The sequence below is a fragment of the Clytia hemisphaerica genome, unplaced genomic scaffold, assembly GCF_902728285.1.
Source record: "Clytia hemisphaerica strain Z4C2 unplaced genomic scaffold, Clytia hemisphaerica genome assembly, whole genome shotgun sequence".
NCBI classification, from domain to species: Eukaryota; Metazoa; Cnidaria; class Hydrozoa; order Leptothecata; family Clytiidae; genus Clytia; species Clytia hemisphaerica.
Genome location: NW_027103803.1, coordinates 209,320 through 224,400, shown reverse-complemented (window position 1 = coordinate 224,400; position 15,081 = coordinate 209,320). Strand labels below are relative to the sequence as shown.

Genomic DNA, 15,081 nt, shown 5'->3' with positions numbered 1-15,081 from the left:
CATTCGCATATTTGTAATCACTTGTTTAAAAGCTAGGCTAAATTCGTCTTTTACGCGCATAAAGATCGGAATTTTTTTTTCATGTTTTACATGTTTTTTTTTATAAGAACCAGTAAATGTTCCCTGAGACTTTTTTGTTGCTCCTATTTTTTTCATGTGTTTTTAGGCTTACACATTCTTAGAAATTTTCATACTTAAATATTGCTTGACTGGCCAAACGGGTCTTTCATTAGTATGTCGCTGTCCGTGGTGCTGTTTGTCTGTTTTTGAAGAAGTAGCGCTTTGTCAATTCAAGTTTATTTTGGAAGAAACGGCGCCTTGTAATATTGGACAAGCATTCTACTGATTATATTCATAATATTCATGAAGCAATGTTTTCTTATGAAATACCCCGGTTTTAGCCAGTAGTGGCAAATTTAAACTAGACAAAAGTTGTCTAAAATTTGCCACTACTGGCAAAATCCGGGGTTTTTCCGTATGTAGAAAACATTACGTTATGAATGTCATGAATTGCTTTGTCGATGGGCCCTCGTGCTGCTTCGGTATCATGTTTCTAAGCATATACTGAAATTATTTTTTTGTTTCCTATTCTTAAAAAAGTAAAGGAAGATTCATTACAAAAGTAATATTTAATCGGACAGACAACAATATTTATGATTTCATTTTTCTGCTCGTCGTTGAAAATTAACGATCAAAATAAAGCAATAAAAAACCGCTAATATGGGTCATTTCATACCGGTAATATTATCACAAAGTGCATAAATATCGCACGGCCGAGGAGGAAGTACCGCGAAAAAAAAACAGATTCATGATTTTTTTGAGCATCAAGAGAGAAGACAACCAGAATTATGGAATAAATAAGGTTTCGTTGCAACAGATCGATTAAATTCTTTTTAACCTCGACACTTATTGGAACATTGAAAGAACCATTGGCAAAGTAGGACCATTTATCTACAAGGTAAACCTGTTTTTACTTTATTAAAAATGATATATCAACCCTACAGGGGTAGTTTATTAGAGAAATTTTTGCTTATAAGGAGTAGTAGAAATTTTTAAATAGCCAGATTTTATGCAGATATTTGGATATGTTTGAGATCTTAGATTTATAGGTTTTTCTTTTTTCCTAATCTGGTACGTCTTCTATCAAAACTTGTCACTACCTGTCACTTGCACCACTTTTTGATTGAACTGATGAACTTTCGTGAGCGTAATCAGAAAAAAAGTGATCTAAGGGACTAGGTTAGAGTTTGTTTTTTTCCTAACTACACGTTTTCTTTATAAGAACAAACTGTGTAAGAACATAAGGCTTCGATGGCCAAAATCTTAAGAACAAGTTAAGAACATTTTAAGGCTTTGGGGGTACCCAATTTCTTAGGAAAATGGACAAAATTGCTCTAAAATGGTAAAAATAAGAACATGTTAAGAACATTTTTAGGCTTAAAACTCAAAAAGTTAAGAACATTTGAAGGCTTCAAAATTTTTGGATGTTCTTATAAAAAAACGTGTAGTTGATTGGAAATTTTACCACTAGTAGTCTACTTCGCAGTCTCTGAGATTTTTAAAGATATTTGAACCAGAAATTGATCTAAACCCTATGACCTTACAAAGCCATTATTCCTGCTTCTCTACTCCAAAATCTAGTGAAAAATCGAAAACTTGTAGAAAAACTAATAGATCTTATCGGGGTTTTTTATTTTTCTAAAAAAGCGGTGCATTGTGGGATTGTTTCGAGAGTATTACATTGGAATTCCCTCGAGGAATTCCTAAGAAATTTTTATTGTAATACTCCCGAAAAATCCCACAATGCATTATCGCTTTTTTAGAAAAATCGAAATCTTGTAACTAATTTGGATTGGATGACATCATTTTTGCGGTCTTTTGTGTTTACTGGATGACGTAATTGAAGCCGTCGTCCAATTGAAAATAATTTCAAGAAAATCCTTCTTCGTAAAAGATGTTTTGTCATCTGAAGTTAATGATTAGATAAACCCTGGGTGCACATGATAATTATGAGACTGTTGAATTAAATATATTCTGCATTGTGCAATTGAGTGCACGTTTTTTTAATATAAGGAACGCGTTCTTAAGAAACTTGAGGCTGAAAATGGTCTGAAAAATAGGAATTGTTAATGAACTTCTCAGGCTGAGAATAAGAAAACAAGTTAAGGAACAAGAAGTTGAACTTGAACTTGCTCACATTTACAAAAGCGTAAACAAAAAGATGACCAAACATTGACGAAACAACATTCAATTAACGTCTTTTTCTGTACTGTAGTCCATTATTATACTTATACATAAGTTACATACTTAGCAAATCCAAACTTAGCAGCCATATAAATGGAGCTCGATACGGAACTTTGAGGCTTAAATTCTCTGAAAAAATAAGGAACTCCAGGCTCGGAGCCAAGTTAAGATTTCTTATAATAAAAAAACGTGTATGCATTTGGTAGTATTGATATTACCACTTCTCGAGATAAATCAACAGCATTGCGACCCTCTTTTTCAAATGAAATCATGTAATATGTTTTCCCAAAAGACAGTTTTCAATTTCGATACAAAACCGAAAACGCTTGCAAACAATAATTATGCCTTACGATGTTGAAGTATCGTAGCAACATGTTTTTGAGAACGAGGTTTGCAATTATTTTATACATTTCGAGAAGAGTGTAATTTATTTCAGTTGGCACATAGCGTCAAGATAACGTCATCAATGATCTTTGCATTTGAATAGGTTAGTTAAATGGATGAATGGGTTTAGTTAGTTTAGTATATTTATTTTAGTCGAAATTTTACGCAAACCTATTATCTACTCTTTTAAGAGAGACTTTTTATTGTTTTCACGGGGTCCAAGGCCAGTCGACTCGCCTAATTATGAATAATCAGAAACATTTTATACCGGTTAGCCATTGCTACTCAAACCTTAAAACAATATGACATGCTTAGTGTATACCCAGCAAGTTCATGGAATGGTTAGCCCAGGGTCCACTTAAAGCTTTTTTATAGACTCAGCGTCATCAAAAATTGATTGGAAAGGAAAGTTCAGCCAGAAGTAGACTCTAGTCAATGGAATGGTTTGTAATTTCATTGTTTTCTTTTCTTTATTTTGAAGGAACGATGGAGCTTGCAACACTCATTAAAATAGTATTCTTACACGCTTCTTTTGCCTTGTGGCACTTGAATTCAGGTACTTTAAATCGAATTTATTATTATAATGGGCTTTTCCGGAAAAAATTGAATATGGGGGGTGAAGGATATAACAATTTTTGGAAATTTACCCCCGGACATAGTGAATTATGACCCCCGGACATAGTGAATTATGACCCCCGGACAAGCATCAGACATTCAAAAATATCCAATTATATCCTCCACCCCCAATGTACAAAAATTTTCTGGAAGAGCCCAATCGTTCCCGGATTCCTCTGAGAACATTCTCGTATCAGTCTTTTCACAATAGAGCTCTTAATAAGTCTTGATGCCCATGGAGGCCAAACTCTCTTACCAAATGATCCATAGGAATCAATCAATGTCTTTACCAGTACTAAATATCTAGGCCCATGTTTACACGTTGCTGCTCCGTATCGCTCCGGTATGCTTTTCGTTACGGATCGAGTGTGTTCATATTGGTTTTGGGACGTTTCGGAGCAAGAAAACGGAGCAGTTCTGTTCCGATGAAAAAAGTGGACCCAACCCATTTCGATCTGTTTTGCTTTGTAACACGTCTACTTTTTGACGTTTCGAATTTTGACGCTCACACTTGTTTCGAAACCGTTTTGTTTCGGAACGGAACGGAACTGTAATGTCTGAACATGGTCTTAGCTCTCCTTATAGTTGAACAGTTAACATTTTCTCCATTTTGTCTCAGCTTCTCCTCTTCAAACAGTTAAAGATACTAATGAGCTTTTCGCAGGATTTATTGCTGTTAGCATCTGTTAGCAACGTTTTTCCAACGCCCATCTGAAGTTTTTTAGGGATGTCTTTCGAGGTACTTGAGCTGATGTACCATTTATTTTCATAATTTCAGCACAAGAATTTGCACCATTATCAAGGACAGCTAATACACTTCAAAATACGTTTTTGAAAATCGCTGCATCTTCCTCATCTTCATCGCGGCGAGGAAGAAATTGTAAATGTTTTTTTTTGTATTTTCCGAGGTTAAAAACATAAAGCTGTAAACACCGTATGCGAGTTATAGCCTGAGCTTCTTCATCACGGCGAGGAAGAAATTGTAAATGTTTTTTGTATTTCCGAGGTTAAAATAATAAAGCTCTAAACGCCGTATGAGATGAGCTGTAGCGTGGGATTTTTGCGGGGGATTTATGAAGTAAGGGTATGGATTAGTTATTCGTGAATCAAAACGTGCGTCGCGCATTCAATGGGGCAAATAACTTCAAAACAACGTTCATGTGACATTCATAACGTCCAATTAATGTTATTTGAACGTTAATACAACGTTGTGTGCCAGCTGGGAATTCAACGGCGTAAATAACTTTATGTTTAACCTCACTAAATATTGATTTTTGGTGTTGCTCTTCTTCTTTAGTTGAATCATAAGATTAACGGGCTCTCCACCTGAAACTGACTGTAATAAGAATAATTTTTCAAAATAAGCACTTGAAGTGAAATTGCTCTAGCGTAGCCCCTAGTAATTCACGATAAATTAAGGTAAGGTTTTTTAAAGGGTTCACCTGACCAATAGGAGCCCGTCATAAAGCTCACCATGATTCATTTTAACCGTGAGATTGCCTTTTGCAAGACTTTGAATCAAAGAGCAGCTAGATTCATCATTATCAATGTTCTAATTCTCTTGTCTAGCACCACCAGGTCCCGTCGAGTTGATCTTCATCATCGATAAGTCTGGAAGCATTGGTAGAAAGAATTTTGCTCTTTCTCTCAAGTTTGTTCAAGAGGTTTGTTATGACACATTTACCAAAAATTTTTACTAAGGTTATTTTCGAATAATTTTCTCGTTTTAGACAATATCGTATTCACTACTACTACTAGGTTCAAAAGCATCGATTAGTTTTTCATTAACTGCCAGCAAGTTTTATCAAGTACCAAATACATATTATTGACAAAAATATTTTACATTGTCAATCAATTTTTTTGAAAACTGAAAGAATATATTGACCGTCAGTCAATATTTAAAGTCAATTTTATTGCATTGACTTAGTTTAGAGGGACAAGAAATCGCGAAATTTTCTGAATTTAAATTTGCGAATTTGACAATTTCGCGTGTATTTAATTTTCCTATTCAGCGATCTCAAGTGATTTCACGAGTTTTTTTTGTCACAAAAATAGCAAAAATTTGCAAAACGGCGAAATTTTAAATACGTGAAATTAAATATTGTAAAAATTTATCCGATTAAAGTATCCTCCGAAAGAACAACTTGACTTAACACATTGCAATCTTTCTTTTTCAGCTTACCAGATTTTTCAGCATTTCACCATCAACGACTCGAGTTGCTGCTATCTCCTATTCGACTTCTGTTCGCACAGAATTTCAATTCAATAATTATCTAAACAGAGAGTGCTTGACTAGCGCTATCAGGAGAATCAGGTAAAGCAACTTTTTAAACTCCTACCGGTTTTGCCAGAAATAAGTTACCCTCTTTAAAAGGGAACTTTTTCGAGAACTACGAACTTCTAAAGAATCAAACTATTTTTATAATAAATAGGAAAGGCAAACTTAAATTTTGATGGGTCACTTATCAAATTTGGTTCACTAGATCACAAGATACCAGGTATGGCGAAAATACGTCACCAATTTAAAAAATCGACGTAGCTCTGTAAGGTTATCGGAACGACCTTAAACTTGGCACAACTATTAATGTATTTCAATAGTTTCTTGAAAGCTTTGTTTTTAAGAGCTACAGTTGACGTTCTCTAATTCGACATTCTACTATTCGATATTCTCCATTATTCGATAATAGTAAAAATTTCATCAAGAAACTCTCTACTATTTACCATCGATGCGCTCCCTTATTCGACGAAAATTCTATTCCCCTTGAAAATCGAATTAGAGGGCATCAACTGTATTTTTGAAAAGTTATAGCATTTTTCGGAATTATGGAGAAAACAAACACTTGTTTTATATAATTTATCTTTTCACTAGGTACACCGCAGGGGCAACAGCAACAGGACCAGCTTTACAGCAAGCCATAACCTTATTCCAAAGTGCAAGACGTTCCGCCAAGAAAGTGGTTTTCTTATTAACAGACGGAAAGTCAAATCGAGGTGTCAAGCCAAGTATTCCAGCTGCTCAATTGAAAAATAGTGGAGTTGATATCTTTGTCCTAGGTATGTTATTAAAGTTCATCATTTAACATATTTCTTACCATTTTCTTGGCCCGGGGCTAGGGTTGCGGGTATGTGACGCCCGACTTTTGACCCTCGGACCCTTAGCGGGACTAATGAGGAGAAAAATTTTGCTATTTTTACGACCCTTATTGGAATTAATTTGAACTTAATTTGATCTTTCAAGGAGCAAAAAGTTGTAATTTTCCTATTTTTCTTAGTTGGACTGAAATTTAATTTCCTGGTTTTTCCAACCCTTCACTTAACTACCTAAGTACTTAATTAACCCCCCCGGGTTTTCTTGCACAGCAAAACCTAGAAAATTCTTCTGGTAAAAAGATATGTGTACTACAGTTGAGTTTTGCTAATTCGAACCCGAATTAATCAAATTTTGTCGAATTACAACAAGAATCTAAAAGCATAGAGAGGACTTTAGAAAGAGATTCTCCTTAAAAGGAAAAGGGAATTAGTTCGAATTATGGAAAGATTCGAATAATAGAAGTTCGAATTAGTGAGAGCCCACCGTGGGGTACATTTTAAGACACAGGCCAGCCTTACTTCTTACAATGCACTATTTAGAATTCAATAATCAAAATGTTATACTTCTTTTATAAGAACATTCAAAATTTTCTTCAGTTTTCGGATGTTCTTAACTTTTTGTATTTTAAGCCTAAAATGTTCTTAAAATGTTCCTATTTTCACCATTTTGGGAGTGTTTTTGTACATTTCCGAGTCTGTAAAGCCTTGACATGTTCTTTTACTTGTTCTTAATATTTTTGCCATCGAAGTCTTATGTTCTTATATAGTTTATTCTTATAAAAAACGTGTATTGTCTCTCTTTCTAGGTATTGGTAACAATGTGAACGTCCTTGAACTAAAAAGTATTGCGTCATCAAATAACAATGTCTTCCGTGTCAGAAATTTCGTTGATCTTCAAAGACTCATTAATGCATTGCGGCAAAGTGAGTTATGTTATTTATCTTGAAGAAAAGCTCCTCTATAGACCATTTCACAGTCGCAAAGCGTAATGGGTAATCAGGACCACTGCGCAGTAATGACGACTTACTATTGGAGATTATTGCGTCTAGCCAACAGAAAGCCGTTATGGAGATGCAATCAGTCCTGATTACCCATGATCCATTTCGACTGTGAAATGGCCTATACATCAATCGCTACATATTTTTTAATAAGAACTCATGTTGCTAAGGCTCGGGACCGTGATTTGCCATGCCAAGCACAAACATTGTATATAATATCAGGGGTTGTCAAAGCAGATTTTTCAAAAAATGAGCTACAATGCAATGCTAAGCAACCCCAATTTAAAGAATTCTACAACCCAACCTAGTTAGTTTGTCTCACCCACGATTTCATTCCTCTTTTACATATGGATTAAAAGAACGACAATTTACGCATGCCTGTTAGAATGTAGGATTCTATACAGGAACAGACTGCAACTTTTTCTATAGTTGAAGAAAAAAAAATCGAATAAATTCTATAAATTTCTCATCATTATGATTGCTTATTTAAATAGTAAGTTTGCGACCTCAGTCGAAGTCGACCCGAAGGCTCCTCTTTCGATAGCTATCTACCCGAAGGTAGGGGGGGGGCGCCACTCTTTTTCCCTGGATTGCTCCACTTACCCTTGAACCTTCTCTTGATTGCTGAACATCAAGCAGAGAGGCATCAGGTACCATTTTGGGAATCTTTGGTATGACCCGGCTGGGAGTTGAACCCACAACCTTTTGAACCACTTCACTACGGTCGCTTATTTACTACGTTGCTTATTTAGTACAGTGACGAATCCCATTTGAAGTAATATTCTTAATCCCAAAACACCTTAATTTTCTAGAGCCTCGTGATGTTTGTCGCGGTAGAGGCAAAAAACTTGACGAATGTGGTCGCCGTTGTTCTTGCGTCCGTGGCAAGCTTGTCAATTGTTGCAGAGTGCGAAAAGATTTCCCTTCTATGAGTGCAAGAGAAAAAGAACTATATGTCAAAGCTTATAAGACGATGACAACTCAACAACCCTACAAAAGAAAGTGAGAATTGTTATCTTTTTGACACCACAAAGAACCTTTTATATAGGCATCTACAAACTCTGTACGACTTTACAAAATCCATTTAACGTACATTCCGTCGCATTAAAATAAAAAAGCTTTAAGTCCATTTTTGTTGAAAATCGACTTTAAATTATTTTTTCTTAAATCCTTAAAAAACCATAATATTTAAAATATTTGTGTCTTTAAATAAGCCTTAAGCTCAAAATTGTTTCCACGCTAAGGCTTTTTCGCCCTGAACTGATGTGACTTAAGGCTTTTTTACCCTGAAAATAAAGTGAAAAGTAAAATTCTTACTTTTCTTAAAGCTTAAAATTACGCCACGGTTTTTGATAGATTTAAGCCGAAAAATCGATAAAAAATGGGGTTTAAAGCATCAAATGGTCATGACACAATTTTCCAAAAAATGGACTTTGGCTTTTTTATTTTGATGCGACGATACAACTAAAAACACCCACATAACATTATATTTCAAAACTTTCGATATATAGTAACGTAAAACACCCATAAAGTACATATACATAACTATACCCATAAAGTACATATTTAGTTTAACATCCGTGTCAACAATGTCGAAACAGGACTGGCGGAACAACCATAAAAGTGGAGAGGCTTAAGATGAGATAAAATTCGCTAGCAATTGGAGAAAAAACTCTCATTTGCTCATTTGCTCGAAAATGGGAAGGCTGAAGTCTCCCCGCTTCCGCCGGGTCTGCAAAACATAACTAAGAGACCTTAAACCTTTTATCTGCTAAACAACAAAAGTATGTTTTAGCTTTAAGTTTCAAAATCTCATAAGATCAACGGAGCCTAACCAAACTTTGCTGGCTAATTAATTTTGAAAATGAAGCAATATAGATATATTAGCCAGTTTTTAAAGTTCTTCCATCTCAGTGAAGTATATAAACCACTGACCTTTACATATCCCTGAACCAAGCTATATCCGCCATCTTTGATCGAAGTTTTTTTTTTGAATTGGTACCCGTAAAGAAGCCGTTAAAGAAGCCAAATTAACGTCTACTAGCGCTACATCATCAAAAGTTTTTGAGATAGGTAGATCTAGCGCTCTCGATGCATTTACACCACTATTGAGTAGTGCCACCATTAGGGTACCACTTCTCCGATCAAAGATTTTTCTTGGCCGAGATTGAGAAACTTACCCCAGGTTATATAAAGATCAGTAATATAAACCGTCTCAAAATTTACCAAAATTTTAAGGTTATGTGCTAATTTGCTTTGTAAGATCCTTTTTCCCCGTCTAAGACGAAACGTTGTTTGAGCACTCCTTTTAGTGCTCTGTCTACGTCATCTTGATAAAGTAATTCTTTAAGACCTTTTTAACGATGCAACATCCATCTAAAGGCCGGTCTCCACTTGCGCGCGCTTCAATCGCACTTTTTCGACCAAAGCTTCCACGCTATTGGTCAAAAGAAAAATGAAGCAGCTCCATTGGCGCGATCTGACATAACGGTTGAAAAAAGTTGAAATGTGTTCAACTTTTTTTTTGAGTGCGCGCTACACTTTTATGACGTAATCTTTTTTCCAAGCAAAAAGGATTGAAGCCAAAAAGTGCGATCGCAGCGCGCGCAAGTGGAGACCGGCCTTAACGCTCATGTGAATGTTAAACATATCGAGATGTTAAATTAGTCTTAAATAATAAAACCATTACGTGGTTTTTGCTTTGTTTTTGATAGGCTGTTGAATGAAAAATTAACTCCAGTGAATTGTGCCCAGTGCATTGATTAGCAGGAATATGTACTTTAGGCGGCGATTTTCGTGCCTTGGACGGATGAAGTTCGCCGCTCGCAGGGCTTAAAAAAGAACCTTGCGTATATTCTAGTTAATATCTACCATTGAGTTTCAAACCCAAAGGGCTAGAGGCGAGACTGGATGGGAAAGGGAACCACTTATATCCAATCCACGCCGGATTGAAACTAAAGTCTATCGCTAGATTTCAAAAAATGTAGTCCTCCAAAACAAAGGAACCGCTAGATACAATCCGTCGTCATGATGACGGTGCCTTCTATGCGCGTTTTGGATGGGCAATAAAGAGGAATAGTGAGGAATGGAGATGTCCGTGAGGAATGGTGATCGGGTTAGTAGTGTAAGTAGCTTCCATTTTCTATTGCCTGAGTTAAAGTTTCGCTTATAGCCTTTCGGGCTTGAAACTCAATAAATAAGATCCCTGCGTATATTTTAGTTAATATCTACCTCCCCCTATCCTCTTTAGATACGACGCGTTAGTAAACATCCACCGTACATTTTTCCAAACACCTATTCATGAGCAAAGAGAATTTCTTCCATGGCACAGATATTATTTATTGCAATTGGAAAACATCTTAAGAGAAGTCGATTGCCGTGTCACTGTTCCGTATTGGGATTGGAGTTTGTGGTCACATGACCCGTGGAGTGCAAATGCTATTTGGAGTCCTATAGGTACGTTTGACACCCAATTGTCAAAATTTGTTACTTCAACGCCCCCATCTTTTCGACCGTAGTCCTTTTTTGACACATTTTTCTATTGTCTAAGTGCGAAAAAAGGACTTGGACGGTTTTAGCGGGATAAAGCGGACAAAAAATGCCCGCGCGACAATTGGCGGCTACGGTCGAATAGGTGTATTACTCGCGACTCTCTTTAAGATAACGTTGTGTACGAGCTGGGATTAGAATCCTTACATTGAACGCAGATCTTTTTGACTTCATCCTTCGTGTATCTTGTGGATACCATCCCCATAAAAATTATGACTTTTCAGATTATTTTCCATTCAGCTACCTGTCACATAAGCCATGGAATGAAACTACCAGTTTTATCCGAATAAACGGAGTATAAACTCTTTGATATATTTTAACTACCTTATCGGCCCTTTTTGCACCGGCCCTTATTGGCGTTATTTTTGGGCTGGTGGCGTAATAAGGGCCGGCGTAAAAAGGGCTGATAAGGTATATCTTAAGGTTTGTCACAAGACGTTTTTTGAATGAATGAAGTATAAAGTCTGAAAACATATTTTTATTTCTTTTAAGCACACAGAGGACTGGGAGGAAATGGTAATCCAGCAAGAGATTTTTGTGTCACCACGGGACCTTTCAGAGAAGGTGCCTGGCAAACAGAAAGAGGACAATGTTTGAGAAGAGACTTCAATGGGAATGTTCCTGATGCTGTTCAAGTTCAATTCTGTTTGAATCTCGTTCCATTCGTTGATTTCGAAATCTTCTTGAGGCTCAATCTTCATAATCTTGTCCACGTTTCAATTGGTGAGTCGTTGTTCTATATTACAGTCGTTTTTTATAAGAACATCTAAAAAATTTTGAAGCCTTAAGATGTTTTAAACTTTTGAGTTTTAAGCCTAATAATGCTCTTAACATATTCTTATTTTCACCATTTTGTGAGCATTTTTTGTCCATTTTCTTAAGAAAGTAATTTTTTTAGAGTCCATGAACCTTTTGGCCATCGAAGCCTTATGTTCTTATATAGTTTGTTCTTTTCCTTACATGTTTTGACAAGATAAGAATAAAATAACCAAAAGAACACGATAAGAATGTTTTAAGTTCTAGTTTAGACGGTCCACTCTTGACCAATAGTAAGTTTTCATTAGCGCGCAGTGGTCCTGATTATCCATTACGCTTTGCGACTGTGAAACGGCTTGTGAATTAAAAAGTTTACTGTCTAAAGTCAATGTGTTGCCCTCTTTTGACGTCAATGCAATGACTTCTTTCAATCTTTTCAAAGCAAAGATTTTAACTGCTACTTTGCGCCCACTATTACCTACTCTAACAATTAGAATCTAGGTAGGTAACGTTTTATCTGATCGTTCCTTTAAGTGAAATATGTTTTTCTCACTATTTTCATAGGTGGATTTGAAGGTCAAATGTCATTCGTCACATCTGCAAATGTACCAGAGTTTAACCTACATCATTGTTTCGTTGATAAGATTTGGCATGACTGGCAAAAGAAAAGTTCTGCTAATTTCAACGCATTTTTCCCTGGTATTAACACTCGAATGACGCAAACACCTTATTTCCCAAGAGATTTTATTAATTTACAACGACAACCAGGATGTGTGAAAGTATGTTATGATGATCCATTCACCAATAATGCAAGAAGTATTACTGCTTTCTTGAGACGTAAGTGAATGTTTTTTGGGGCCTTAGAGGTTTTATTTTTTTTACGATGTTAATCACTTCAGTGTTTGGAATCGTTATTAACTTCATATTGATTTTCCTGTTAAAGGTTTTATTTTTATATAACTGTCCCCGCTTCATATCAGACACATATATTTTCATGCCAGGACAGTTTCTGCCTATTGTTATATTATGCTGATGTAAGCAAAAAAAAGTTTTCCTTTTTCTGACCACTGCTCTACATCCGTGTCAATCAAATGTTAAAAAGCTTGTGAATTCAAATTGATGATTATGCAAACGATATTACTCTTATTTAAAAACAAAACCTTTAAAGGAAGAAATTTTGAGAAAGTTTTTTCTGTGTACAGGGAATTTTAATTTGATAGGTTGCAGGAAAAAAGCGTTAAATTTTGCGCTTTTCAACTTAAAACCCGCTAAAATTTCTTCCGTTTGACCTAGTGGAGGTTAATGAAAGAGGCCAACACCGATTGGAAAAGAAAAATCTCTTGATATTCCAATTGGCAAATCAAGATAAATAATCTTTGATTTAAACCACAGCATTAATACACCTTTTCGACCGTAGTCGCGCGGTCAGGCGATTGCCAATTAATTATTTAACTATCCCCCTAAACTCGATCCAATCCTTTTTTACACCTTCCTCTATTGTCTATTGGTGCGAAAAAAAAGACTGGGATGGTTTTAGGGTGGTAAAACTATCTGCGCGGTCAATTGGCGTGGCTACAGTCAAAAAGGTGTTCTTGAAAAGAAAAGCTTTGGTTAATTATTCACTTCTATTATTGTTCTATTTTACAAATTTCTTAGGATTGTCAGTCGCTCAACTTCAAACATTGAAAAGATCTTCATTTTCTATGGTCACCAAACAAGTTACAGATATGTTCAAACCATCGAAACATGATCAAACAAGAGCTAAAGAAATGGAAATGTCTGCACGCAAAGGTAATAATAATACCGCATTGAGACGGGCTTACATATAGCTAGGAGTTGCCAGTCGTCAAGAAAATTCATTGGGACTTCAGTTGTTCTCGAAGAAAATGGTCGCTACGTTGACATCATGCAATTCAAGCTCGGTCGTTACTTGACCTCGGACAATATTTTGTCAATACAGTCCTCACTAACCGGTCATTATTGTGTTAGTGTTACTTTGCATTGGTATGATATTGCACTGGAAAGCCTTCAGTAATGGAATTTAATCGTTTTGAATTGTTTTTTTTCTTTTTAGGTGTGGTTGCAAGCGGACAGAAAGTCGACCTAACATCCACCATCGAACGTATCGTTGGATTCAAGTTGTCAATCATCAATCGTCCAACGCTGAACATTCGACCTCTTCGTAGATCAGATGCTGAAAAGGAGAATGATGTTGGAGATGATGAAAGCTCTGTTGAAGATGATGTTGGAGATGTTGGAGATGATGAAAGCTATGTTGAAAATGATGCATCTCTACAAGATGATAAGGAAGATTCGATTGACGATTCGAGTGAAGAATCGATTGACGATTCGATTGAAGATTCGAACGTCACAACATCTGACGAAGAAGAAGAAGATGCATTCGTTGATGATTTCACCGAAGATGATGAAAATTGAACCGAATCTTTCTAAAGGGCTGCATACACTAGACAGTATTATCAGAGATTTGGGAAAAGAGGATAAGAATCGCCGCTGCCGCTCGCTGTTTTCTCATTGTTGACCATTGAATTCGGCGTCGTCTGATGTCGCTAGGCTAGGGAACAACTTGGCCAAGAAGGTACTGCGAAAAAAATGGCGTTATGTGCAGTATTATAACAGTTCAAGAAAAACTGTCTGAATTTACTCCTTTGGAGGGGTTTCCTACTGATATAAACAACTGAAAAGCTAATAACGATCTTTTGGGGTTTCCACTGACAAAAAAATCTGCTGTTGCATGCTTTGTTTTTTGAGAAAAAGATGGCGGAAGCAGGCATGCTAAAATTGGATGTGAAATGGGACCTTTTTATTTTTAGCTAGTTTGCCTTACTGGAAAGTCTTTCAGAGTCAAAATAAAGGTTTTTGGGTTGGAAAAAGGTTGTAGGTGACTAGCCTAGCTTTGGTTTTTATTGGCACCTTCTAGATCTTTTTGGCACATCCTTCAAAGATAGCTGAAAAATTATATTAAAAAGTGTATTTTTTGTTTGTTAAGTTGAATAAAATTAATTTTTTTTGTGTTGCAAAGATAATTTTTATGGGTAGCAGTAAGGTTGATTAAATGACAACCTATAGCTTAGTTTTACATGGCAAATCTTCAAACTTTCTTAGCATTTTGATTGAAGATGGGCAGATGGGCAAAATCGACTAAAAATGTTGTTTTTTTTTCCTACAGTTTAGATGAAAAAATAATGTTATCCTAGCAAAACTTGCTTGATGGCAATGGACAATGGATTTTAGATTTGGTAAGTACGCTAAATTATCCTTGATGACTTTTTAGCTCCTACTGAGGAAAAACATTTTTTTGGGGTTGAAATTTCAAGTTTTTGTATGTAAGAGAAAATTGCAACCAAAGTTCTAATATTAATACTTATGTAATTTTATGAAACTATGACTCTGACCGGTTTGGCTCTGACCGGTTAGTAGATTTGCT

General features: G+C 35.9%; 2 protein-coding genes across 2 annotated transcripts in view; both read left to right on the top strand.

Moving 5' to 3' along the window:
• LOC136806342 (guanine nucleotide exchange factor C9orf72 homolog) overlaps window positions 1-15,081 on the top strand; it is a 36,549-nt gene that overhangs the window by 8,464 nt on the left and 13,004 nt on the right. The window lies entirely within an intron of this gene.
• Window positions 705-14,108, top strand: LOC136806336 (uncharacterized). The gene is made up of 13 exons (XM_067062899.1): window positions 705-958; window positions 3,110-3,184; window positions 4,022-4,123; window positions 4,813-4,907; window positions 5,421-5,557; window positions 6,113-6,297; window positions 7,140-7,256; window positions 8,144-8,333; window positions 10,582-10,787; window positions 11,373-11,603; window positions 12,201-12,473; window positions 13,293-13,427; window positions 13,711-14,108. Exons 2-13 carry the CDS (start codon window positions 3,115-3,117, stop codon window positions 14,070-14,072), a joined length of 2,103 nt encoding a protein of 700 aa, XP_066919000.1. The 5' UTR covers window positions 705-958; window positions 3,110-3,114; the 3' UTR covers window positions 14,073-14,108.

Bases quoted from the DNA above. Each gene is read 5' to 3' on its own strand.
- LOC136806336 (XM_067062899.1), top strand. From the start codon at position 3,115: ATGGAGCTTGCAACACTCATTAAAATAGTATTCTTACACGCTTCTTTT. The intron at 5,558-6,112 runs GTAAAGCAACTT...TCTTTTCACTAG, and splicing joins AGCGCTATCAGGAGAATCAG to GTACACCGCAGGGGCAACAG. The intron at 13,428-13,710 runs GTAATAATAATA...TTTTCTTTTTAG, and splicing joins GGAAATGTCTGCACGCAAAG to GTGTGGTTGCAAGCGGACAG.